The following is a 26,794-nucleotide window of genomic DNA, read 5'->3' as shown; positions in this document are numbered from 1 at the left end:
AATGGAAAGGAAGTTGGGCCAGTGGCCTGTGGGAAAAAGAAAACAGCACTAGATTCAAGAAGCAGCCTAGAGTGCTTCAACAATTAATTGGCTACTGCATTCCACATGTTCCAGTTATCCTTCTATCCGGCATCTTTGCCTCATGCGGTCTGGAAAGAAAATAGCCAAGTTATCAGCAAGTCGACAATGAATAGAATCATGGGTTGTATTTTCTGATTTTCCCATAAGGTTTTTTTTAAAAAAGCAATAAGGTGCCTTATTGATAAGAAAACCAAGGGCTTTGAAACAACACATTAAGATTCAAACATTTCCTTTCTTCTAATAGGAGACTAGTAAACGGTATTAACAATCTCACTGAACCCATTTCCTCCTCTGTGAGATGGGGTTACCAGCACTATATTGCTGTGTGGATCTCACAAAATGTCCTTGGACATCTTTACTAGAATGTTAACAGGAAACCTGTAAGGTGTGGGGGGAAAAAAACCTATCAGGCTTTAAAACTGCCTGCTGGTGTTTCCCTGCCACCCTCCCTTCAAGATCGTTCTGGATATAATAGCTTTAATACTACCGCTTACCAGAAACCTAAGCATCTTCACTCCATGTCTTTGGTTTGTCACCAGTTCTCACCGCCCTCCAAACACTATAAGACCAGCCAGGCCCCTGGTATGTTACTTTGACCTTTACTTCAGGTCTTTCCAGCTATACAATTACTTATACATCCACTACGTTGTACCCTCCCTTCCAAAGGTCTCCAAACAGTTGCTAAGAGCCAGATCTGATTCTTTGCTATTACTCTTCACTCTGATTACTCTTCGCCAACCTGTCAGTTTTAGAGCTTACACTTCCTTTTACACGTACCTTGGAAATCACCATCCTCCTTTAGACTTCAAGATAGGCTACACAAAGAGGACAATCACAATCCTACACCACCATCCATTTCACCAAGTCTCAAAGTGATGGCATTTCAAAATTCCCTCAGATTTTTCACCGTCCTCAAGACAGGATATGGCAAGGTGGCAGGACCACACTTTCATTTTATGCTTAGCCTAGCTCCAAGTCCAAAGGAAAACTACCACTGTGAAATCAAGTGCAATCAAGGGTATGCATTACCTACCTCTCAACACCTCTCTGTAAGCAAGAGGACTAAAAGATTCTATGTCCAAAGTACTCAGTGTCTGATGTGTTCAATTAGTCACCAAGTAGTGCCAGGTATTTTAGGAATAAGCCTAGCCTAGTACTTATCAAGTCAGTCACATCAGTTTAGCATTCCCGACACCTGAAAATGCAAACAAAAAGAGCACACTGCATCAAAATGTATCACATTAAGATGTATACTAACCACAAAGGTACCTGCTGTCAAGCATGTGCAAGGCACTGACCTAAATACCTAGCACTCCCTTTCCCATTAAAGGTTGAACTTCCTGTACTTGTTTCCTAGACCCATTTTTGCCCCTACCCCTCCTCCTAGCTTTTAGCCTTCTGTACTAATCTCTAGGTTACTGCTTAGTAATCATCCCAAAGCTACAGGATTAATGATTCCTACTCTTGGCTCAGCACTCCCACTTCCAAAAATTGAGTATCAGGGTTGTTTGTTCTCTGCAGATTTATTAAGTGAACTTATCTTTATGTCATACAGAACAATTAAAGCTGACCAAGTGCAACAAAGAAGCCTCCCATTTACACACATAGCTTTACACCATTATAATTCAGCCAGTTGTCAAAATTCTGAAAAGAAAATATCCAATCTTCCAACGCACTAGTGATCATTTAGACCAAATAAATTTGATGCAGACCAGTATTCCCTTTTTGAACTGATGCTAAAGAATGCCTGGTAAAAGCTTGACCAGAAAACTCAAAATTAACTATTACTGTCCTACTAAGGATAAAGTCTGAACAAAGAATCTACCAGCTATATTCTAAGATCTACCAGATGCTACCAAAACAACTACATGAGGTGTCGCTAAACGCAGATTTACAAAACTGCTTTAGTCTCATTAACATTTCTGATTGACATCTTTTTTCAGATTGACATCTTTATAATTACTTTGCACCAGCCTGGCAAAATAAAATGTTGGTAGTCAGGAACTGAAAAACCTAGGATGGGAATAATCTCTGCTCAGAATAAGGCAATCCATTTCAAGAGAGAGTATCTGGGCTGGAAAATTTTGCAAAGCTGGTTTACATGATGTTTTGTCCCAAATTCAGACAATTCTTCCAACATGCATAAGTTGTGGTATAAAATTAATATTGAAAACAAAAGAACATTGGGTAGAATTTACTAAAATCAGTCAGGAGTTCTGATTTGACACCATCTCATCTCATAGCCTGAAAACCTCAATTAGTTACTGTACTAACAAGCCTTTGGAAGCAGTGATCCTCTAGGTTGACAAATTGAGATCGTTAGAGCTTGCTATTATCTAGTAATACCAACTCCAACAGATTATTTAGGGACTTGTCAGATACACTTAAGCTATTAAGTGGACTTGAGTTCTTATCTTACCCACAGCTCTAAGGATAAAAAGGAATTCCCCAAGTGTATGTATACTACAGCTAATGATGTTCACAACTCAAATAACACCATTAATGAATATAGATCTGTATGAATAGTTAATATCAAGGTTTACCCCTGAATCTTAAACTGAGTATTAACATTGAACACAAATCAAAAATCTAGTTAGAAACATTTTATTTAAATGTGCCAAATAAAAACCCACATTTTCAGACCATAGGATGTTAATACATTCAACAAAAATTTATATTATCTTACTGCTGTGAATTTACAGAGCAATAATCCAGATCCATTTTGATTAGATGGTTGAAATACCCTTCCTAGGTTACACTTTACAGACATCACAAATCCCTTATAATAATGTAAACAAAATAATTTTTCCCTAAAAGGTGAACTTGAGAACTTCAGTCCACTCTTTCAGGACTTGCACTTCTTCGTGGACTTCCTGATGGGGAACGACTAAAAAGAAAAACAATTAAGTTTGGAACTGATTAGTATCTACTAAAATTTACTGTTATGTACGTATCAGGACAAAACTCAATTTCAGTAAACTCCTAGGTGGCCAAAAGTAATATACAGCAGAGATCTAAAAATTACCTAAAAGATTTACATACAAATCCTTTGTCCCTGCTAAAGATTAGGCTTCACAGCCTCCTTGCTAAAACCACAAGTTAAAGAAAACTAGTATTTGAATTCTGGGGTTTCGATCATTAAGTAGCAAGTAAGTAGTAAGATAATGCTTTAGCTCTAAGATTTCAACCTACAATTTTTTTCCCCTCATGTGGGTACTTCATTTATCTATTGTCCCACGTGGAGGAAAAAGCCCATGTTTAACGTGAAATTCTACACTTAAAGGTTTACAGGACTAAGCCTCTTAATAATCATCCTAAGGTTTTGTGACTAAATATCCAAACATTAATCTCAACTTGAAGTGGGAAAAGCAATCATTTAAGAAACTTAGTAACTAACAAGAATATGTATATATATATAGCACCAATTCTCCAAAGAGCTCAAAGCCTGCAAAGCAAGCAGTAAGCAAACAAACTCTGCAGAGGCCATACTTGACAGTTAAGATTTGGCAACAAATTATTTAGCTTACCTTCTTTTTGGAGATGGAGATCTGGACTTTGATCGGCTGTCAAAACATGAGAAATTCTATTAAGAAAAGTACTACCAAATACCTTTCTTATAATCACAGTATCATGAAATGAACCCCCAGGTTGCGCTGAGCTTAATATTAAAAGGTCAGGCTGCAGTTCAACTGAAAGAGAGCCTACCAGTTTTTGCTACCAAAAGCCAATCTTCCAACAACTGTTCTTCATAAAATGAGTGAACTACTTTATTGTATCATGATTAATTTTTACACTATACTTCAAGCACAATGACCTCAGAATGCTTTTTTCCATGCACCTATCAGTTCTAACAAGGCCTCTTAATATAACCCCAAAGTCACAAACTTCTCTCTATAGCTTGACATTTTCTTGTCCAGGAAGTCAGTCAGAATAGGCCATGTACAAACCAAGTTCTAATGTTTGGTTTACTAGTAAGATTCTGTGTTTCCACGAACACCTAGGTTCTGAGTTTACACTTGAGATTTCAACAATTCAAAACACTTTGAACTCTTTGGATATTGGTGCCATATAACTAGAAGAGTATTAATCAGATTTTTACCCTACCTGCTTCTTGGTCGTGAAAGAGACCTAGATCTTGATCTTGACCTCGACCGGGATCTTAATAGAAAGAAAAATGGCATTGTTAGTTCAGAGGAGTAACATCCTTCAACACCTACTACTGAGCACTACATTAGGTAAACTAAGAACAGAGAAGCTAAAATTAGGCAAGACACAGGGCGCCTGGCTGGCTGAATCAGGAGAGCATGCAACTCTTGATCTCAAGGTTGGGAATTCGAGCCCCATGCTGGGTGAAGAGATTACCTAAAAAATGTTTAATTTAGTACTTAAAAAAAAAAAAAACCAAAAGACTAAGCAAGACACAACTCTTAACTTACATCGGCCTAAGACTGAACAAATGATTACACTTTCAACAAGATCAAAATAAAGAAGCACCAGCACTTCAATTATTTGTTTCTACCATACTCAGTGAGCTAGGTTGTCACAGTTCCTGTACAACATTCTTAAACAGTATATAGTATCCAAGAGAAAGAAAAGGTTTTAAGACTGGTATCGTTTGGTTTAGTTGTAGATCTCAAAACCAAATTCAACATTACACAGACCCCTAAACTGAGATTTCAATTCTTCAGGTAATAACCTCAATGAAAAGTCACAAATGGGTTAAGACTTTATTCTTAGATCATCAACAAGCTTTCGTGGTTCAGGACCACTTGTCACACAAACTAAACCACAGCCTCTGACATACACACATTAGAGTCCTGCAATCAAATTAATGCATTCATTCATCTAGAGTCCAGAGCTTTCTGGAGTGGACCACAAGTTTCAGAATCCCTGCATTTTACAGATCTTGTGCTATTATCGAACAGCACTAACTCACAATGGCATACACTACTAGTGACTTGACCGTAGTATTTGTCAACTCCTTATATTCTATAAAATCTTACCCATTTAATTTTTTTGATTTATGTATTTTTTTCCCCGTTTAATTTTTCTTAATGCTTATTTGTGAAACAGAGAGACAGCGCAAGCAGGGATGGGGCAGAGAGGCAGAGAATCTGAAGCAGGCTCCAGGCTCTGAGCTGTCAGCAGAGTCCCACATGGGGCTCAAACCCACGAACCTTGAGATCACAACCTGAGTCTGAAGTCAGATGCTTAACCAACTGAGCCACCCAGGCACCTGAATCTTACCCATTTCTGCACCTAATTTAAAGGCCTTCTACAAAAGGAGTCAAAACACCCCTAAGGTTTCTAATTTGATTTTTAATTTCTTACATTCTAGCGTGTGTGTGGTTAAATAAGCCATATCCACCCACATGTACACAACTACTACCCTAAACAACTTCCCAGTCTCAAATTCACCCTCTCATTCCAAATAGGAGAAATTTAGGTCTCAACTTGCTTCTAAGTCTACCCCTGGTTCTAATGGGCCTCCAGCAGAAATCAAGCAACTATCACCTTTAAGAAGCACTGGAATGACTTGAGAATTTGTGCTTTGGACCCTCCTCTACCATGGCCTCTCAAACAAGCCTCTAAAAATCTGTGGTCTTTTCTTGATCTGTACAATTAGGATAATATCCATTTAGATGCAAGTCATGTACAAATTCAACTTTTAGAAACCAAAATATTTTCTGATGCAAACCACTTCATTTATGTCTTTAAGATAGTCTTAAAGTGCAGTCATTAAGACGTGACAAACCAAATACAAATAAGGGAAAGAAAGTGTTACATACTGGAAATACCTCGATCCTTTTATAGAACCAGACCTAGATCGTCTGAGTGAAGCTGATCTTGATCTCCGAAGAGACACAGACCTTGATCTTCGTGGAGATGCTGATCTTGACCTAAGAAATAAATCAAAGCTTAAGTCTTATGCCCAATTAAAGTTTATCAGTTGTTAAAACTTCAGTTAGATAATATTTCTCACCTCCTTCCCCTGCTCCTGCTGCGTGAGCGAGAGTATCGCCTACCTCTGGATCTCGAATGTGATCTAGACCGTGACCTATTTTATTAAGTTAGGAAAAAAAAGAATGTCAGATGATAACTCGTTTTGAGAGTTTGTGTGCCTCTGCTGAAACCAAATCTCAAACTATTTAAATTTAGTGTCTCATTTGGAAATAAACTCTGGGCCTATTAGTTTTTTTTTTTTTTTAACTACCTAAAAAAAGATTTGTTAAAAGCTGAATTACATTTTAGAATTACATAATATAAAACACTGTAATGTGTATTTAAAATAAACCTTGCAAGTTTGCAGGTCGACCCTCTTTGGCCCATGGTCTAGTAGATCTAGACGATCTAGAAGTATCTATAGCCGATCGCTGCATCTAGATGTTTTCTTCAATCTAACGACGATCAAACTGACAGCCAAATGAGCCAGGTGAGGCTTGATTGACGCAAGAAGATTTTTCTAGTTGGGAATGTGGTCAATCTGGTGTTCCTCTTTCTAAACCGGAGGGGGCCCCAATTGTAAGCCAAATTTACTGTTACGGCGATCACCGTCTCAAATTTTCTGCCCTTTAAAGAATAAGGTGAAGCTAGGTGTAGATGACTCGAGGGGATCTGGCCTCTTATGCTGATCACCTCAAGGTCTAGGAGGATCTTAATTGTCGGATTTGCAAGGCGCCTCAGCATGATATCATAAGGCTCGTGACATTCTGAATCAAGGCGACTGACTCAAACGAAGAAACCTGAAAGGTTTTGACCAGGTTGATTATTAATATATTAGCATTTGTTTAATTAAACAAAAACTGTAAAATACACCTGTACAATTAACATTCAAGTTTATAGAAAAATACTAGTTTCTGCCTTGCTAATAAAAAAATTACTGATTAACTAGTATACCAACCATTCCTTTATTAAAATAAATACCTGCTTCTCCTCCGCCGGCTATAACGATGACAATCATAAGCATAATGTCCCTTTTCGCCACATTCATAGCATCTATCATTGGGATCAAAGGGACGGCGGGCTGGTGGTCTATCAAAACGAGACCTCCGAGGCATGCCTGTTGATAATTCAACTCTCACTCGGGAACCACAAATCACCCTATAAAAGAAAGGCAACAAATTTCTAATGCTAAAGAAAATACAAATGACTTCTAGATTTAGAAATTTCCACTCTAACCTCAGAAGCTTCAGTTCTCTTTATAAACCCTTCCGACTCCAACTTTGCTCCCCCTTCTCAAGTATGTAGAATTAGGATTAACTATTTAGCTAGCTCGCTACCCAGCCCACAGGAATATCCTAATAAAGGCTGAGTTTCATGACCAACATCTTACTTACTTCCCATCCAGGCCTCGCACTGCATCTTCTGCATCTCTGGGATCTTCAAATTCCACAAAGGCAAATCCCGGAGGATTTCTTGCAATCCACACAGTTCTTAAGGGACCATAATAACTGAAAGCCCTTTCTAACTCTCCTTTGCCGGCACCGGTTCCCAGATTACCAACATACACCTTGGTTTCTGTTTAAAAACGCAAATACAAGAACGCACGTTATGCAAAATTTTGCCTAAGTTTGAGTGAACACTTTGTCCCAAACAGGCCAACCTTAAGACTGTACAATGCATGTTTATTTAATGCTCTATCAAGGATTTAGTATTAAAACCAGGAAGGCTCATAAATTTCCGGAAAGCTAGGCGTAAGGCAAAGTTCTTAACATTCAAACGGGGAGACGACCTCCAAAACACAAGCAGACACGTGGTAGGAGAGTCCGCGGCGTGGGGCGGGCTCCGCCCCCGCCCCGCCCCCGGGTCCCGGCAGCCCCGGGCGCGCGGGGAGCGCGCGGGCCGGCAGCGTCGGCGGCGGGCGGGCCCGGGCTGGGGCCGGACCAGGAGAGCTGGGCTGCGCCGGCTCTCGTCCTCCGCGGCAACAGCCCCAGGCGCTGGCTCGCCCAGGACTCCAGCTCCCCGCCCCAGAGCCATAAACCGCGCTCGAAAGAGCTAAAAGAGAAAAGAAAGCAGCCGCCAGACGAAAAGATTAGGTCTCCATTCCCACTCCACAACTCGACCGATTGTCTGACGAGAATGCGCAGCTCGAAGCTGCCACACTTTTGTCCAGTCTGAAATTCACCCTCGGTTTTACAGTTGGGACCAGATCTGTCTGCTAAAGTGGCGGGAAAGCGCCAAGGAAATGCGCCACCATGCTCGTCAATGTGCGCAAAATGGCAGCCGAGGGAGGGGGGGTGGGGGGCAGGCGGGCGGCTCGAAGAAGGGCAACAGGAAAACAGTAATCGTGGGCCTGCCTTGGGCTGTGGTGGAAGACGAAAACGCCCAAGAATACGGAACCCACCACAGACCTCCACCCGCCATCCCCAGGCTGCCTTCGACACCCCGCCCCCGCTGCCTCCGGCTTCGTATGGTGTGCGCCGAAGCCGCCATTACGCACGCGGAATAACCGTCTCCCAACCGCCGCGCCAACCCCACGGCCTCGCAATACTCACTATAGTCACAGCAACGTCCCTTACCGGGCCCTGGCCTCTTACCTCCTCCATAACGCCCGTAACGCGACATGATGACTGGCCCGCGAGCTCTGCTCTTTTAGCTCGCAGTGCCCAAGGAATGAGTAATACAAAAGCCACAAGACCAGACCAGTCGCCAACGGTCCCAGCGGCACTACGAGGAAGAGCTGAGTTTGCGCTTATATATGCGGCGGCTGGGTCTCTCTGCGCATGCGTCAGTTCGACGTTCTGCGCGGCACAAAGGAGCAGGGCGGAAACAGTAGAGAAGCCGCGCGGAGGGAACTGATGAAGCTAAGAAGCTGGGTCGGGCGGAGGGATACGTTTCCATGGGAACGCCAGATCTAGCCAGTAAACCCTCGGACTTCCCCGCGGTGTCCCGCCCCCTCCTCTCCCCCTTTTCCTGTACCCTCCTCATTTTCCTTCCCTTCTCCCTCCCTTCTTTCCCCGTACTAGGGACCCCCACCTCTAGCAATCTTACTATAGGTACCTCTAAGACCGGCGTTATGAAAGGCTGTAAAATTTAACCGCTGATGTTGCAGCTGTCGCCGCCTTTCTGCTGGGGGACCTGGCCTAAACTGCTGCCCAGTCATCTTTGAGGCTCATCAGAGGTAATCGGGAGTTTGGCCAGGGTGAGAACTCCAATGAACCCCGCCATTCTGTGTCGTGGTCTCTGCACCATGGGCCTCAAAAAGGAGTGGCGCCCCCAGGGACTGCACCGACCCTCCAGCCCCTTCAGAACCAATTTTCATCAACACGGTCCGAGTTCTTGGAGTCTGGGGGACAAAGGAATGGAGTACTTTGTTTTATTTTCCGGTGATACTGAAATTGTGCAAAAGCCCTAAATCCTTAAAGCGTTCTAGCTAGTGGCAGTTATGAAATTATTTGCATTTGAAGCACACAGAGTTATTTGTGCTTCCTTTCTAGTGCTTTCTGCTTTGTATTATAGTATCACATCTCATCCACTAATACTCATATCCTGAGCACTGAGACATTGTTAAATTGTCTTTGACTAATAAGCCTTGCTGCTCAGCCACTCTCTTCATAAAATAAATGTAAACCTTTTCTTTAGATAGAATCACTGAAAAATCAAATTTGACTTGATTTTTTATTTTTATTAAGTAATATACAATGTTACATTAGTTTCACGTGTACAACATAGTGTTTGAACAATTCGTTATAGTAAGTACTCCATGTTCACCATTAGTGACCATCTGTCACACAACTTTATTGCAATATTACTATACTTCCTATGCTGTATTTTTCAGTTTTGATTTTATACAATGTATCTGCCAAACAGATTCAACTTCTTTTTCACCAGCCACACAAACACACACACAGAAGACAATTCATCATGAATATTTGGAATATATGAGTTGGATTGGTTCACATGAAAGATGAAATCCTTAGGTATTTGTAGTTTTATGTTTCTCATTTGTAACTTAATGTGATGTATATAGGTATGTGGTACAGAGTACAGGAGAAAGGAGATTTAGTTGGTGAATAAAGTATGGATCCTCTTCTGATAATGCTACAAATTCATATATTTTTTTCAGACTTCTCAAATTATGGAAAGTGTATACATTGCAAGAAAATTCTAGCAAGAAAATAGAAGTTCTATAAAATATGTTATAGTTGTTCTCTCTTAGTCTCCTTGATCTTTGTTATCTACTTAACGGGCAGGGTTCTTCTCAAAGGATTAAATGATAAAGATCTTTTTATATATCCCTGAAAGACATTATCAATCCTGTCAAGCCTCATTAATTTGACTTTCTTTTATTAAGAATTTATGAAAATTGTTGTGGGGCAAACTGTAGGTAACTTATTGAAAGATAGTACTTATTATACTATTAGGCCTCAGTAAATAGTTTTTGTTCTGAATACCAAGTCTGCTGTACTAAAGAGAATTTTTAAAGTAATGGTATAAAAATAAGAAAAGAAACAATTTTCCAACTTAAACTGCTTTCAAGCACATTAAAGGAAAAGGGGTAAACCCAGACTGGCTTGCCTGCCTCTCTAGGTGCTTTGATAAGCTAATTGCATGTTATTTATCTCTATTAAAGGAGGGCCAGTTCTAGGCTGGGTTTGCTATCCTAGGCACCATGAAAAAACAATAGTCCCTCATAGAATTTCCACACACTATTATACTGAACACTCACTCTGACACATAACCAGCTCTTTTCACTAAACATCAATCCAAATCAGGGAGATATTATTGTATGGAGTACTTCTATTCCTACTGATTTCTTTTGAAATCAGTTTCAGCCATATAAATTTTGCCTATAGGATTGTGTGTTAAATTAGGATGACGTTCCCTGATTTAACTGGAATATGAAAGCTACTTAATTCAATGAATATTCTAAGATTTCCTAATATGCAATTTTGAGTAATGCTTAACATGTTACTGTTGTTAAAAACTGATTATGTTATTAGTTTAGGAAAGGGTGAGTTCATTCTTAATTCTTTTACAGCAGCTTTCAAAATTTATCTGCTTTTTCTAGATTCAGTTTTTCCAGAAAAGCATTAAAGAAAAAGTTAACTCTATCATATTTTCTTCTCCATTTTAGTTTCACTTTTAAATCATTGCCACTATTTTAGCTTGCATGTGGAAACCTTAAAACAAAAACAAGTTTAGACCTTTTGTACATGTACTATTTTTAATATAAAGAAATAGTCTGTACTTACAAACACTAGTCTTTTAATATGTATTCATGGATGTGCTGTAAATTTATGTACTGTGGGTCAGTCCAAAGATCTGTATTCAAGTACAACTTTCTTTTCTTTTTTCAACATTTCATAATCTTCAGTTCTGTCTAGGATGCTTTTACGAAATTCTAGGAAGGAAAAATCCTCAGAGGCATGTTTCTAATTCTTTCATATTGTATAAAGAAATTAACTTTTCATTAGCTAAGTACTGAACTACAGTCAGTACTGAAATATGGAGATGGGGTAGGGAGAGCAACAGTTAAAGAACGCTAGTGCCTTGATCAACTTCAAGGAATGAAGAGCAAAAATGTGATGCAAGAGTGCTCCCCTGATACAAATAATACCTAAATGCGTAGTTTAGGAGTATAAAACAATCTAGGAAAAATGAGGCTTTCTGAGGAATGCCTGATTGTATTAAAAAGTGTGAAACTGTAAAACCATCCAACCCTAACCAGTTATGTCAATTAAGTTGCTCCTTCTCTAAAGAAGGATTAATGAAACTAATTAATGGTCAGCTTGTTGTCTTAACTAGGAAGAGCTAGCCTAGTGTGGACAGAGTTGAGCAATTCATTCAGCACAGATAGGAGAGAACCTATGTTATCAGCCAGCTTCCAGTTGTATTTAAAGATGCTCAAGACCATTGACTTCCCTTATTTAATATTTGGATACTGACCTTCTAGTCCCTGGAAACGAATATTCTCTACTGTAAAACAATAAAAATGATTTTTGTTCACGAATCTTTTCCTTAAGACAGGCGGTGGGTGTAGTGATGAAGAGGAGGAGCTCCGTGGAGTGTGCCAGAGTTGGGTTTGAAGCCGGGCTCCACTATTGGTTAGCTGCCTAGCCTTGAGTAAGTAGCTAATCTCCGCCCACTTCAGCCTCCTCATCTGCAAAATAGGCTTTGATAGTAGTGGCCCATCTCAGAGAGTTGTTAGACGTAGACAAGGTAAATCAGGCAAATAACATTGCCCACTGTCTAGCACATATTGAGTGCTCAAGAAATGTTAGGAGGAGAAGGGGGAGGAGGAGAGAGAGGAGCGGTGGTTTGATTAACCTTTGTCAGTTGCTCAAAGTTTGATATGACTTGGGTGCATTGACAAAACTGAAGTTTTATTTGGGCAAAGCTGGGGAGAAGACCCTGAAATATGGTGACCAGCCTTACGTAGCCACTCCGAAGACATCTTTGTCTCTTCACTTACCGACCTCTAAGTGGAATTGTCACTTTTCTCCTTTGACCCTGTCCACAGAGACAAAAACAATCTGACGCATATAAGAAGTAACAACTCAGAAGAAGAAATTTTCTTCATGAAAAGTATATCTACAGGAATCCACAAATCAAATGCTGAAACCTTCTTAAAGGTTCTACGCAAGAGCATTTGTCTGTGGAATGGGGAGATAACGTATTCGTGAGCAATGGGGAGATTGTTGCTTTTTATTACAAAGTTTAGTCTTTGCAGCTAATTTCTATAAGATTAAGTACACCTTTTTTTAAAAAGGCAAGTAGAAAACCTATTCTCAAGCCAGTGACAAATGGGTACATACACTGCAACTCAAATAGACGAGTTTAGACTGCATATGAAAGAAATGGTTTGGAACACAGAGAAACAGGAGGAATTGTATTAAATCATTAGTCTAACCACTTCGTTTTTCAAATGAGACTAAGACCAAGAATTGTAGCATGGCGAATGCAGTGGTTCCCAAATCTTCCCACAAGGACTGTCAGAACTTTGATAAAAATATCTCCCAATTCCAGAAAAATTGGAAATATTGCCAACCACTCTTTCCTGAAAAAGCCATCTTTTACTCTGTGACTATGTCTTTCTTACTCTTTTAAATGTTCCTTTTCGCATTTTTTTTAAATTTTTTTAACGTTTATTTATTTTTGAGACAGAGAGAGACAGAGCATGAACGGGGGAGGGTCAGAGAGAGGAAGACACAGAATCTGAAACAGGCTTCAGGCTCTGAGCTGTCAGCACAGAGCCTGACGCAGGTCTGGAACTCACGTACCGCGAAATCATGACCTGAGCCGAAGTCGGCTGCTTAACTGACTGAGCCACCCAGGCGCCTCCGCATTTTTTTTTTAATGAAAGGATGCTAAGTAATTTTTTTAAATCTCATGTCTTCTTTTTTTATTTTATTTGTTTGTTTGTTTATGTGTTTATTGTAATCTCTATGCCCAACGTGGAGCTTGAACTCAAGCCCCAAAATCAAGAGTCACATGCTTCTCTGACTGAACCAGCCGGGCCCCCCTCTCATGTTTTCTCTCTTTCTTTTTCTTTAAGTTTATTTATTTATTTTGAGAGAGAGTATATGTGAGCAGGGGAGGGGCAGAGAGAGAAGGAGAGAGAGAGAGAGAGAGAGAGAATATCCCAAGCAGGCTCTGCGCTGTCAGCATAGAGCCCAGCACAGGGCTTGAACTCACAAACCATGAGATCATGACCTGAGCTGAAACCAAGAGTCAGATGCTTAACCCAGTGAGTCACCCAGATGCCTCTCATGTTTTCTTGATAGAAAAATGTTTGTGCCCTCCATCCCCCAGTATTTCTCAGATCTACCTAGTTCTCAAAGTCCAAGAGTCTGGAATTGCTAGTTAAGAACAAAGAATGACAGGGCACTTGGCTGGCTCAGTAAGTAGAGCATGTGACTCTTGATCTCAGGGTCTTGAGTTCAAGCCTCATGTTGGGCCTAGAGCTTACTTTAAAAAAAATGACTTCACTCAATAAAAAAATAAAAGAAAAAAACAAGAAAAAAAACCACAAAGAAGAAGAAAAACGTCTATCCTAAATGCAAATTAAAACAACATGCTATTTTTGTCAGGAGTGCAGTGAAATTGGCAGTTATACACATCAGAATGTGAAGTAATACAATACATCTGAGGGTCAGTTTGGCAATATGTTGTTTCCTTTCTTTAATAAAGCACATTTATAGCCTACACACACACACACACACACACACACACACACACACACACACAAACTTTAGAATATATAGAATTTCATTCTTTCAAAATATCCTTTAACTTTTCACTAATTCAGATATAACACTTATAATTAGTATATAAGTTTTATTTATTTATTTATTTATTTATTCATTTTTAATTTTAACTAGACTTCACGCCCAATGTGGGGCTTAAACTCAGGGACCCTGAGATCAAGAGTTGCGTGCTCTACCAACTGAGCCAACTGGACATCCCAATTAGTGTATAATTTTGATATAGTACTGAATATGTTAGCCTGCGTGTTCTTCCTTTGGAAAAACAGTCTCCAGCAATTTGCAAATCATTGGTGTAGAGTATAATTCCCCACAGTCCGTGATCACTTCTCAGCCTGTGTTTACAGCCATATTCCAGCATAAATATGGTGAAGTGGCAAAAATGTTGAATTGGGAAGTCCGACAACATACGTTCTCATCTTTATTATTAACTAATCATGTTATCCTAGATCTGTCACAAACTTTCTGGGCATCATTTTTCTCTCATATCAAAAGAGAGCTCTAGCCCCCAAATATCTTACTAAACGTTAGTATTCATTAAGCATTTACTATGTGCCAGGCACTATACTAAGTATTTATATTTATTAACTCTTTTTTTTTTCACTTTACAAATAAAACACAAACTGCTCATTTTGGGACAAACCTCTGCCGCTTTCCTTATGCTATTCTTATCCTTTAATATTAATATTCCTTGAGGGGCGCCTCAAGGGTGGCTCAGTCCATTAAGCATCCGACTTGGGCTCAGGTCATGATCTCACGGTTCATGGTTTGAGCCCCACATTGGGCTCTGTGCTGACAGCTCAGAGCCTGGAGCCTGCTTCGGATTCTGTCTCTCTCTCTCTCTGCCCCTCTCCCACTCATGCTCTGTCTCTCAAGAATGAATAAACTTAAAAAAATATATATATATTAATATTCCTTGATTGTTCCTACAAACAATCCTACCTATGAAAGTCCTACTCGTAGTTTATTTATTAAAAAAATTTTTTTAAACATTTATTTATTATTGAAAGACAGAGAGACACAGAGCATGAGCAGGGTAGGGGTAGAGAGAGGGGGAGACATAGAATCCGAAGTAGGCTCCAGGCTCCGAGCTGTCAGCACAGAGCACGATGCGAGGCTCGAACTCATAAACTGCAAGATCAAGATCGTGACCTGAGCCGAAGTCATTGGCCCAACCAACTGAGCCACCCAGGGGCCCCATCTACTCATACTTTAAAAACTTAACTTAAATGTATCACTTCCTAGAATCAGGAAAATTAAGTGATTTGCCCAAGGTCATCCAGCTACCTCTTTCATGAATACAGCCTGGGTTAATGAAAAGAGCAATGACCTGGGATTCACAAGACTTGAAATTGAATCCTGTCTCTGCAATTTACTACTTGGTTCCAGAAAAATCACATAAATGCTTTATACATTCATTGTCTCATTTGTATTCATTCATAATATACGTTCAAGGATACTTTGAAAAATGATTCAAAGCTAATAATCATAATACCATTCAAATTTTTGAATTATTTTGGACAGCAGGTTGTATATTCTGTATTTAGTTCAGTTATTCCATTGGATCACATGGATAAGGGTACCTGGCTGGCTCAGTCAGTAGAACATGTGATTCAATCTTGGAGTCATGAGTTCAAGGCCCACACTGGGCATGGAGCCTACTGAAAAACAAAAAACAAAAAAAACCCACAAACCACAAAAATATTATCCATATGATATTAAATTGAAAATGTAAAAACTTTCTTAAATTATAAAAATAATTTACTTATGTTGTAGAAAATGGAAAATACAGAAAAGCAGAATGAAAAAAAATCCAATCTTTTGAAAAACAGAAGTTAGCTCATGCTGTACTATTGACAATGACTGTGAGGTCTGCAGTCCCACTACCTAGGTTTGAATCCTGTTCCTACACTTACCAACTATAATTTGGGGCAGGCCACTTAACTTCACTTGGACTCAGTTTCCTCATGCATAAAAGAGAAATGACAGTAATACCCACCTCATACCGTTGTGAGAATTACATGAGATAAAGCATGCAAAACTATTACAAGCTTTTTTCCCCGATTATAAGTAATATGTTGATTGTAGAAATTATATAAAATAGGAAAAAGCACAAATACCAGGCTATGAATTTTGTGAGGGCAGGGCCCAAATCTACCTCATTAACCAATGTATGCTAGTTCCTAGCATAGTCTTTATCATATAGTAGGTACTCAATATTTATTGAATGTTGATAAGTGAAGAATATAAATGTTATCCATAATGCCACCACTCTGATATCACCATTATTAATAATCTGGAATTTATAGTTTCAATTTTTACCTATGCATATATCACTTCTTTGAAAAAAAATCATATAGTTTTGCAAATAGTACATGTTATGGTTAACTTTATGTGTCAACATGACTGGTCCACACAGATGCCCAGAATTTGGTCAGACACTATTCTGGGCGTGTCTGTGAGGGTGTTTGGATGAGATTAACATTTGAATCAGTAGACTGAGTAAAGCAGATTGCCTCCCCTAATGTGGGTGGGTCTCATCCAATCAATTGAAGGCCTGAATGGAACAAAAGGCTGAGCAAGAAGGAATTTCTCCTATGTGACTGCCTGAGCCAGGACATCAGTCTTTTCCTGTCTTATGACTCTCACTGAAAAATTAGCTCTCCTTGGATTTTGAGCCTGCCAGCTTTCAGATTAGGATTTATACCATTGGCTCCTGGGCTTCAGTTTGCCTTTTACAAATCTTGGGACTTCTTAGCCTCCAGAATTGTATGAGCCAATTCCTTGTTTTATATATAATTTTATATATATCTGGTATTGGTTATGTTTCTCCGGAGAACCCCAACCAATATAGTGCATTACACCATAAACAATTTGCCAAGTCATTAAATACTCCACAACATTATAGTATTGGCACAGTATTCCATTTCATCAATATCCTCTCTTGTAAGAAATTTAGACTATTTTGTCTTTTTGTATTATAAATAACGTTGAAGTGTATATAACTTGTATAGATATTTATGTACATCCCTGATAATTTCTTTAGAATAATTCCATAAGTGAAATTGTTGGGTCAAAGAGTATAAAAAGGGGGGCCTGGGTAGCTCGATTAAGCATCTGACTGGATTTTGGCACAGGTTACGATCTCACAGTTCATGGGTTTGAGTCCCATGTTGGGCTCTGCACTGACAGCACTGACCTGCTTGGGATTCTCTCTCCCCCTCTCTGCTCCTCTTCCCCTCAAAATAAATAAATAAACATTTAAAAAAGGAGTATAAAAAAAATTAAAGCTTTTAAAACATGTTGCCAAATAGCTCTCCAAAATGGTTGTAGCATTTATATACCCACCAAGAAGTCCACAAAAGTACTTGGTTCTCTGCACCTTCATTAACACTGGATGAATTTTTTTAATCTGCCAAATTTCATTTTTAAGATGGGCATATAATTTTTTAATTTGTATTTTATTATTTACAATGAGATTCAACATTATGCTAATTGGCAATTCATTTATACCCTTTGCTGATTTTTCTGATGGGGTGCTTTTTCTTAGTTGACTTTTAGGAACTCTTACTATATTAAGGATATCAATTCTTTTTTTTTTTTTTTTAATTTTTTTTTTAACGTTTATTTATTTTTGAGACAGAGAGAGACAGAGCATGAACTGGGGAGGGTCAGAGAGAGGGAGACACAGAATCTGAAACAGGCTCCAGGCTCTGAGCTGTCAGCACAGAGCCCGACTCAGGGCTCGAACTCACAGACCGCGAGATCATGACCCAAGCCGAAGTCGGACGCTTAACCGACTGAGCCACCCAGGCGCCCCTCTTTTTTTTTTTTTTTTTTAATGTTTATTTATTTTTGAGAGAGAGAGAGCACAAGTGAGGGAGGGCCAGAGAGAGAGACACACACAGAATCTGAAGCAGGCTCCAGGCTCTGAGCTGTCAGCACAGAGCCCAATGCTGGGCTCGAACCCATGGACCACAAGGTCATGACCTGAACTGAAGTCACTCAGCTGAAGACACTCAACCCACTGAGCCACCCAGGCGCCCCAGGACATCAATTCTTTGTAGTATTCACTGTTACATGTTTCTGAGTCTCATAGTTTTAACAGTTACATGGTTACTTCGTTTTAGATTTGTCTTAGTGTATATAAATTGAAAACTGTCCTAGCCATTCAACAAATGCTAATTTTGGGGCGCCTGAGTGGCTCAGTCGGTTAAGTGTCTGACTTTGGCCCAAGTCGTGATCTCACAGTTTGTGAGTTCGAGCCCCACATCAGGCTCTGTGCTGACAGCTCAGAGCCTGGAGCCTGCTTCAGATTCTGTGACTCCCTCACTCTCTGTCCTTCCCCCACTTGCACTCTGTATCTCAAAAATAAATAAATATTAAAAAAAAATTTTTTAATGCTAATTTAGTTTAATGATTGAGTGCCAATCATTGTACTTGGTGATGAAGATAGATATACATGATGCAAAAAGAAGACATATTTTAAAAAAAAATTATATATATATATATATACATATATATATATATATATATATAGCAAGTGCTAGGATAGAGGTAAGCACAAGACATCATGGGAACACATAGAATGTTCACTTATCTTAGACTGAAAGAAGAGATCAAGAGACTTTCACATCATCTACATCTCTGCTCAAATGTGACGTTATCGGGGAGGCCTTCCCTGACTGCCCTACATAAAATACCAAGTACCTCACACCCCATCACTCTCTAAATTCCTCATTTTGTCTTAATCTGGTTTACTCTTCTTTACAGCAAAAATCAACTGCTGACATGTTATTTATTCCTTTGTTTATTGTTTTCCATGGGAGCCAGGTCTTTGTTTTGTTCACTGCTGTATCCCCAGCACTAAGAACAGTGCTTGGTATTATAGAAGGAGCTCAATTCAGTCTGTATTGAATGAATGACAGAAAGGAAGTCTCTTGTATTTAGTGCAAGAAGTTATTCTCATCTTATCCAAGGCTACTCCTTCCTGCACTTGTGCTCTGTGCATCCCCCTCTGCTTTCTTTTCTTTGAATTGTTCCTTTCTGTACCTTCAGCCTCTCCCACTCAAGCCCCCTACTTGACTGATCTTCCTGGCTTAGTATTACTGTTCCCTAATCCATTCTCACTAGATTGATCCATTTTTTATTATTTTTTAAGATTTTATTTTTAAGTTATCTCTACACCCAATGTAGGGCTCAAGTTTACAACCCTGAGATCAAGAGTTGCATGATCTACCAACTGAGCCAGCCAGGCGCCCCACTAGATTGATCCTTTTAAAAGTAGACAAGCAGATGGGGTGCCTGGGGGACTTAGTTGGCTAAGCATCCAACTTTGGCTCAAGTCATGATCTCACAGTTTGTGAGTTCGAGCCCTGCCTTGGGCTCTGTGATGACAGCTCGGAGCCTGGAGCCTGCTTCATATTCTGTGTCCCTCTCTCTCTGCCCTTCCCCCACTCATGCTCTGTCTCTCTCAAAAATAAATAAACATTAAAAAAAATTTTTTTTAAGTAGACAAGCAGAGGTGCCACTGGCTCAGTCTTAATTCTGGCTCAGGTCATGATCTCACACTTGGTGAGATTAGAGCCCCATGTGGGGCCCACCATCGAGCCCCACATCGGGCTTTGCACTGAAGGTGCAGGGACTCTCTCCCTACTTCTCTGTCTCTCCCCTGCATGCATGTGTGTGCTCTGGGGTTTGCTCTCTCTCTCCCTCTCTCTCTCTCGCGCGCGCGCTCTCTCAAAATAAATAAAACTTAAAAAAATAAAGGATACATTTTTTACAAAGTAGACAAGCAGACAGGTAAAGACATTTCAGGTAGAACATTTTAGGCAAAAGAGTGATAGGAGGATGACTCCACCTCTATCACCAAAAGCTGTGGGACTCCCACACACAGCAGTCTACATCCCACACCTCATTTAAAACAATTTGAAAAAATAAAATAAATAATTTGGCAAGCATCTGCTATGTGCAAGACTATGGGGTTGGGGGGCAGTGTATAGAATAATATTGAGTATTGAGTATTTCCTATGTATGCCAGGTACTGTCCTGACCACTTTAAATATATTAAATTACCTAATCCTGCCAACCACTCTTTGGTAGAAGTACTATTATTCCCTATTTGCACGTGAGGAAACAGAGGCACAGTGAGGCCAAGCAAATGGCAGAATCAGGATTCAAACCTAAGCACTCTAACTTCACAGTCTGTGCATTTGACCATGCTAGTAACAAGCCTTGTTAAAGAATGTCCAGGGTGATTTGGAAGACGAGAGGTACTGCATTCAGCAAGAAGATCTGACAGGGTTTTGGAGGGGGTAAAAAAGAGAGAGAGAGATCTAATGCGGATGATAGTATCAACCATCTAGAGAGGGAATACAAGAGTTGGAGGAGGAGGAGATGGCCTGTTAGGGATCAATAAATAACATCCCTTTTCCTGCCTGAGTTCAGAACCAATGGGATCCAGATGCAGGAGTCAGGCAGAAGGACACCAAAACAAGACCTTTTTGATTAAGTTGATCGTTACTGTGATTTCAGACGTGATGGGCTGCCAAGTGGGCTCGCTGATGCTTTACCCCCTAATTAAACAGATTTGCCCACCTGGTCCCAGGCGCAGCTGGAGAGCAGAAAAGACAGGCTTCCTGGTTTTTGGTTTCAGACTTTGAACAGGCCAATTCCAGAAGGAGGAATCAGAAGGCATAGAGCAACACTGGTCCAGGTTCTTTTATCTGTTCCCAGTCAGAAGTCAGCCCAGAGTATTCCTCTAGCAGAAAAGTCCCCTTATGAGAACATCAAGAACAAGGAGTTGGGGGGGAAGGGTAGGTGAAATAGGGAGAGGTTAGTGAAAAAAAATACAAAATTTCAGTTATAAGATGAATAAGGTCTGAGGATCTAATATATAACATGGTGACTAAGTCGGTAACACTGTTTTGTATAAGTGAAATTTGCTGAGAGTAGAAAAATGTTCTCATTTCCCCAAACCATCATGTTACATACTTTAATTATCTTCCAGTTTTGTCAGTTTTACCTCAATAAAACTGAGGGGGAAAAAACAGGGAGTGTGTCAACTATAGTCAAACATGTTTCTTTTAAAGGGAAGGAGCCTTCCTCCACTAACATTTCTGAAAATGTGTATTATTGACAAAAGAACTCTTTTTGTTTGCAAATGATTTGCTTCACGTGTTTTCTATATATTACAAATGATTTGAACTTTTCAGAAGTACTTCTTCTAGGTAAATAAATTATCTTCACCCCCCCCCCCCTTTGTCTGGCATAGATGAGAATATCCTAATGCTACACCCACACTATTAGTTTGTCTGCCTCGGTTGTAGCAGTGACACTTCAGGCCGTGGAAGAAGTGAGCCCAGTCGGGAGAGCAGGAGCTACCCTCACTGCGGCCACATCGCTCCCCTTCAAATATTTCCCGTCTCAAAGTAGGGAAGCAAAGATGTCCGTTACTGTAAGTAAAAGAGAAAATGATAAAGAGAATGACTTGACATCATGTGTCCTGAGTAAGACAGAAGGTGATGAGGAAAAGTTTGAAGATGCCTATGAAATGATCCCTGTGGCCACAACCATGAACCTAAAATCTTCCCTGGAAGAGTGCACAACTGGATTGTATTTATTTCTAAATAACAGATTCTCAGATGCCATAAATCTCATTCATCCATGGTCGAAAACCAGCATATACCATGCTCTAATCTATAATATCCTTATGGTTGTCAAGGCTGTTTTGACTTTTGATCCACAGGATATACAGACTGGAATGGCTACTGCAAAGGAAGCTTTGAAAACCTGTAACAATTTCCGAAGAAAGTCTAGGATGATGAATTTTTCTCATCTCGTGAGTAAACAGGGAATAAAGACTATCAAAGAGGAGGAACTGCATGCTGAAGTCTGCTACGCGGAGTGTTTGATTCTGAAATCCACTGTCACATTTATACAGGATGACAGTATGCTTGGTTTTCTTAAATGTGCAATCAACATCGGGTTAAGTTACCAAATATACAAAGACTGCCAACAGGTATTAACACAGATGCCTAACAACCACAGCAAAACCTACAGACACCTGGTTGAAGGAGTAAAATTTGGACTTGGAGCATTCAATCTGGTATTATCACTTGTGCCACCAAAGACACTTAAACTACTCAATATTGTTGGATATTCTGGTGATAGAGAGGTAGGCTTGACTCTGCTTCACGAGAGTGCATCCAAATCCCATATAAATAATATCTTAAGTGTTTTGATTCTAGTCTTTTATTACACGTACATCTATGTAGCTATTGGTGCTGAAAAGGGTCACAGTTCTGCTGTAGAGGATCTCTTCCTGATCTACCTCCAGAAATTTCCAAACTGTGTCATACTTAAATTTTTTCAGGCACGTTTTAGTATGCTGAAAGGAAATTTTGAAAATGCCCGGTTAATATTAGAGGAGTGCATTTTTATTCAAAATGAATGGAAGCAGGTTCATCACCTCTGTTACTGGGAACTCATGTGGTGCCACATATTTCTGCGGAATTGGAAGCAGGCTCACCACTACGCTGATCTACTGTCTCGTAACAGCAGGTGGTCTAAGGCAATATACATGTACAGTAAAGCTATGCTACTCTCCTTGCTCCCTTCAGATTCTGTGAAATCAGTGAGTGAGGACATAAGCTCTCTCTTCTTGAAAGTGGGTAGCCTGAGAATCAAAATTTTGGGAACTTCTGTGCCAATAGAAAAGTTCATCGCCGAGAAGGGGCAGCGCTACGGCACCACCACAGGCTGGTTTACAGCACAGCCCATTCTGGAGTTCATTTACGCCTGGAGTGGTTTCCGAGTCATGAGCAAAAAACTAGACCTTATTTCAAGCTGGCTGTCGATAATTGATAAAGGAGAAGACCTCTTACGAAAAAATCCAAATACCGAGTATGGCACAGATGACATAAGTCTGTTAAATTTGCTGAAAGGTCTGTGCCTGAAACATTTGGGCAGATATTCAATGGCTGAGCGTTACTTTAATCGTGTCCTTCAGAAGGAGAAATTGTTAAAATATGACCACTATTTGGTGCCATATACTTACTACGAACTAGGAATTCTCTACTATCTAAAAGGAGATTATGACAGTGCAACAAAAAACCTAGACAACATAAAAAACTACAAAGACTATTCCATGGAAGCTCGATTACAGTTTAGGGCTCACATAGCCCTTGAACAAATAGCTAAAGAAAAGTGATGGTTTTGACACGAAGCATGGTTTTGTTTATGATGCGTGAAGTAGCTGCAACCAGCAAGAAAACAGGTAGAAAAATCATTTCTTTGTGGAAGAAATCCAAGAAGAGACAGCTGCTAAGAATCTGATCAGTAACAAGTAAGAAAGGGATTGGCCATTACTTTTCCCTCTTTCCTTCTCCATACTTATAAAATGCAATGTCTTAGACTGGCAAATGGAGTGATGCCCATTCTTGAAAAAGAAAAGTCAAAGGATGTATAGTTGACCGTTGAACAACACGGGGATTATGGGCGCTGACCCCACGCAGTCAAAAATCTACGTATAACTTTTGACATCCCCCAAATTTAACCGCTAATAGCCTACTGTTGACCAGAAGCCCTGCCAATAACATAAACATATACTTTACAGGGCTGTACCATATCAAACAAAAAATCCAGATGTAAGTGAACCTGCACAGTTCAAACCCGTGTTGTCCAAGGGTCAGCTGTACATTATAAAGTAAACCCTCCCTTGGAGCGCGTGGGTGGCTCAGTTGGTTAAGTGTCCGACTTCAGCTCAGGTCATGATCTCATGGTTTGTGAGTTTGAGCCCCACATCAGGCTCTGTGCTGACAGCTCAGAGCCTGGAGCCCGCTTTGGATTCTGTGTCTCCCCCTCTCTCTGCCCCTACCCTGCTCATGCTCTGTCTCTCAATAATAAAAGTTAAAAATTAAAAAAAAAGTAAACCCCCTCTCTTATATGTTATGAATTTCTCAATTACATTAGATAACATTTTCAAAAACTCAAAAAGCATTTTTTAACCTCTCACTAGATAATGCATACAACTTGCAAATAAAATATGAAAAGTAGCTACACTGGGAATCCCAGTGCCTTATACATGTTTTTACACTCAAAAGAAAGAAAAAAACATTTAAGGTCTTTACTGACATTTCAAAACAATGATGCACTGAACAGCACAGACTCTGACTGGTTTTCCCTCTTACACAGTAATTTTTTTTGATGTGTATTTATTTTGAGAGAGTGCAGGCATGAGCAAGGAGGGGGCAGAGAGAGAGAGAGTGAGAATCCCAAACAGACTCTGTGCTGTCAATGCGGAGCCTGAGTCAGGGCTCAATGCCCTGAACCGGGAGATCACGACCTGAGCTGAAATCAAGAGTCAGATGCTTAACTGACCGAGCTTACACCGTAATTTTTAGTGGCTTTTTATAGCAGAGAAGATATTTTCCTCTGTGTGATCAGTAGTCTGTTTTACCTTTTTCCCTAGGAAGCTCAAAAATGGGTCTATAATTTGCCATAGAGTAGAGAAGAAAAAGCCCCCCCGCCCCCCCCCCCCCCCCCGCCAACTCTTTGAAGATACCTGGAGGAGGAGGGGAGGGAAGATAGATAACACTGGGTAGGAAAAAAGAAAAGGCTAGTCCTATGGAGGGAGATTTGAGTTACTGCCCTGCCCTCCCTTAGTTACCCTCCCTAAGGTATAAGGAGCTACAGCTTAATTAAACGTGTGTGTCTATCCTGTTGCTGTTGTCAGTGGGCTAATCTGAGAGTATATAGCAGCTGTAGGCATGGGGCTCAGTATTGCTTTACCTGCCTTGGGGATAGACCATTCAATTTCCAGACCATTAAATCTGACAGTGTGTGTCCTCCCTTGGAAAATCACCCTTGGAAACAGACCTTGCTGGGAAAGTCTGGTTTGCTAAAACACATGAGTGAAACACATTATTTTAATGCTTTGGGTGTCCCAAGCAATCAACTGGAACACAATGAGGAGCTAGTACTTAGATTTAAAAAGCTGACTTTGAAAAGCACATTCCTCATTAACTAAAAATAGACTTTTACACGTACAACTGTGCTGGGGTGCCTGGGTGGCTCAGTCGGTTAAGCGTTCGACTTTAGCTCAGGTCATGATCTCGTGGTCCCTGGGTTTGAGCCCCGCGTCGGGCTGTGTGCTGACAGCTCAGAGCTTGGAGCCTGCTTCGGATTCTGTGTCTCCCTCTCTCTCTGCCCCTCCCCTGCTCGTGCTGTCTCTCTCTGTCTGTCAAAAATAAATAAATGTAAAAAAAAAATTAAAAAAATTTAGATGTACAACTGTGCTTAAATTACCCCCATTGTTTAGTTAGTATGGTATAGTGGTTAAGAGGGCAGGCTTTGATCTGATTGCCTGGATTTGTGTCCTTGCTCTGTCACTAGCTAGCCACATGGTCTTGGGCCTCTGTGCCTCAGTGTCCTTTGCAGGGATAATAGTTCCTATTTCATGTTTTTTCTGTGTTCATTAAGATTGAGTTAATACACATTTATTATTACTACTACTACCAGTAGTAGGAATAATACACTGTTCCTCAGTGCAGAGGATTTAAGTTACTTTCTTAGAAACAGCAAAGGTCCCTTTGTTATCTGCTTTGCCAATCTAAAATTTGACCTGTTAATTTGCTTTTTCTGTTCTTGGTCACTTATGAAATAAGTAACTCTCCACCTAAATAATGGTCTTGTGATTTGTCCCAACTTCTGCCAAGGAATAGCAAATTTATTAATTGGTTAAATAAATATATATTGAAAGTCTACTATTTTTTTTAATGTTTATTTTTGAGAGAGACAGAGAGAGAGACAGAGTGAGAATGGGTGAGGGTCAGAGAGAGAGGAAGACACAGAATCCAAAGCAGGCTCCAGGCTCTGAGCTGTCCACACAGAGCCTGATGTGGGGCTCAAACTCACAAACCGTGAGATAATGATATGAGCTGAAGTTGGACGTTTAACTGACTGACACACCCAGGCATCCCAAAGCTTTCTCCTCCTTTTTTTTTTTAATTTTATTTATTTATTTTGAGAGAGAGAGAGTGAGAAAGAGAGCGGGGAGGGGCAGAGAAAGGCAGACACAGAATCCTAAACAGGCTCCATGACGTCAGCGCAGAGCCTGATGCAGGGCTTGAACCCATGAACCCTGAGATCATGACCTGAGCCGTGATTAAGAGTCGGATGCTCAACTGACTGAGCCACCCAGGTGCCCCTAAAACACATTTAAATAAATTATTTATTTCTTTTCCCAGAGAAATACCCATGTTGCTGAAGCTCTTTATTACTATTATTTTTAATGTTGATTTTTGAGAGAGCACAAGCGGGGGAGGGGAAGAGAGGGAGGGAGACACAGAATTCAAAGCAGGCTCCAGGCTCCGAGCTGTCAGCACAGAGCCTGATGGGGGGCTCGAACCCATGAACCATGAGATCATGACCTGAGCTGAAGTCGGATGTTTGACCAACTAAGCCACCCCGGTGCCCCTGAAGATCTTTATTTTCTAATAAAGCTT

At 40.2% G+C, this 26,794-nt stretch overlaps 2 protein-coding genes across 11 annotated transcripts; one reads left to right on the top strand and one right to left on the bottom strand.

Annotated features, from left to right (window-relative positions):
• Positions 1-2,669: 2,669 nt before the first annotated feature.
• Positions 2,670-8,778, bottom strand: SRSF7 (serine and arginine rich splicing factor 7). Of its 4 annotated transcripts, none has more exons than XM_015076741.3 (8): positions 8,619-8,778; positions 7,419-7,599; positions 7,006-7,182; positions 6,065-6,139; positions 5,871-5,981; positions 4,186-4,239; positions 3,609-3,644; positions 2,670-2,968 (listed from the first exon to the last, which is right to left on the bottom strand). In XM_015076741.3, the coding sequence occupies exons 1-8, from the start codon at positions 8,644-8,646 to the stop codon at positions 2,914-2,916; spliced, it is 717 nt and encodes a 238-aa protein (XP_014932227.1). In that variant the 5' UTR covers positions 8,647-8,778; the 3' UTR covers positions 2,670-2,913. The 4 variants fall into 4 exon arrangements, with proteins under 4 accessions (XP_014932227.1, XP_014932228.1, XP_014932229.1 ...); XM_015076742.3 differs by having other exon boundaries at positions 5,880-5,981; XM_015076743.3 differs by lacking the exon at positions 3,609-3,644.
• Positions 8,779-8,861: 83 nt separating this feature from the next.
• Positions 8,862-23,711, top strand: LOC106978983 (tetratricopeptide repeat protein 39B-like). Of its 7 annotated transcripts, none has more exons than XM_053201006.1 (3): positions 8,862-9,202; positions 12,052-12,147; positions 21,617-23,711. In XM_053201006.1, exon 3 carries the CDS (start codon positions 21,733-21,735, stop codon positions 23,497-23,499), a length of 1,767 nt encoding a protein of 588 aa, XP_053056981.1. In that variant the 5' UTR covers positions 8,862-9,202; positions 12,052-12,147; positions 21,617-21,732; the 3' UTR covers positions 23,500-23,711. The 7 variants fall into 7 exon arrangements, with proteins under 7 accessions (XP_053056981.1, XP_026889395.2, XP_053056980.1 ...); XM_027033594.2 differs by having other exon boundaries at positions 21,562-23,711; XM_053201005.1 differs by having other exon boundaries at positions 12,048-12,147.
• The last annotated feature ends 3,083 nt before the right edge of the window (positions 23,712-26,794 follow it).

This window comes from Acinonyx jubatus, chromosome A3 (assembly GCF_027475565.1).
Source record: "Acinonyx jubatus isolate Ajub_Pintada_27869175 chromosome A3, VMU_Ajub_asm_v1.0, whole genome shotgun sequence".
Lineage (NCBI taxonomy): Eukaryota > Metazoa > Chordata > Mammalia > Carnivora > Felidae > Acinonyx > Acinonyx jubatus.
The sequence above is the reverse complement of the archived record's forward strand: the minus strand, read 5'-3'. Positions and strand labels throughout refer to the sequence as shown.

Bases quoted from the DNA above. Each gene is read 5' to 3' on its own strand.
- SRSF7 (XM_015076741.3), bottom strand. From the start codon at position 8,646: ATGTCGCGTTACGGGCGTTATGGAGGAG. The intron at 4,240-5,870 runs GTATGTAACACT...CTTTCTATTAAG, and splicing joins AAAGGATCGAGGTATTTCCA to ATCCCGGTCGAGGTCAAGAT. The intron at 2,969-3,608 runs GTAAGCTAAATA...TTTTCTTTTTAG, and splicing joins TCTCCATCTCCAAAAAGAAG to TCGTTCCCCATCAGGAAGTC.
- LOC106978983 (XM_027033597.2), top strand. From the start codon at position 21,733: ATGTCCGTTACTGTAAGTAAAAGAGAAAATGATAAAGAGAATGACTTG.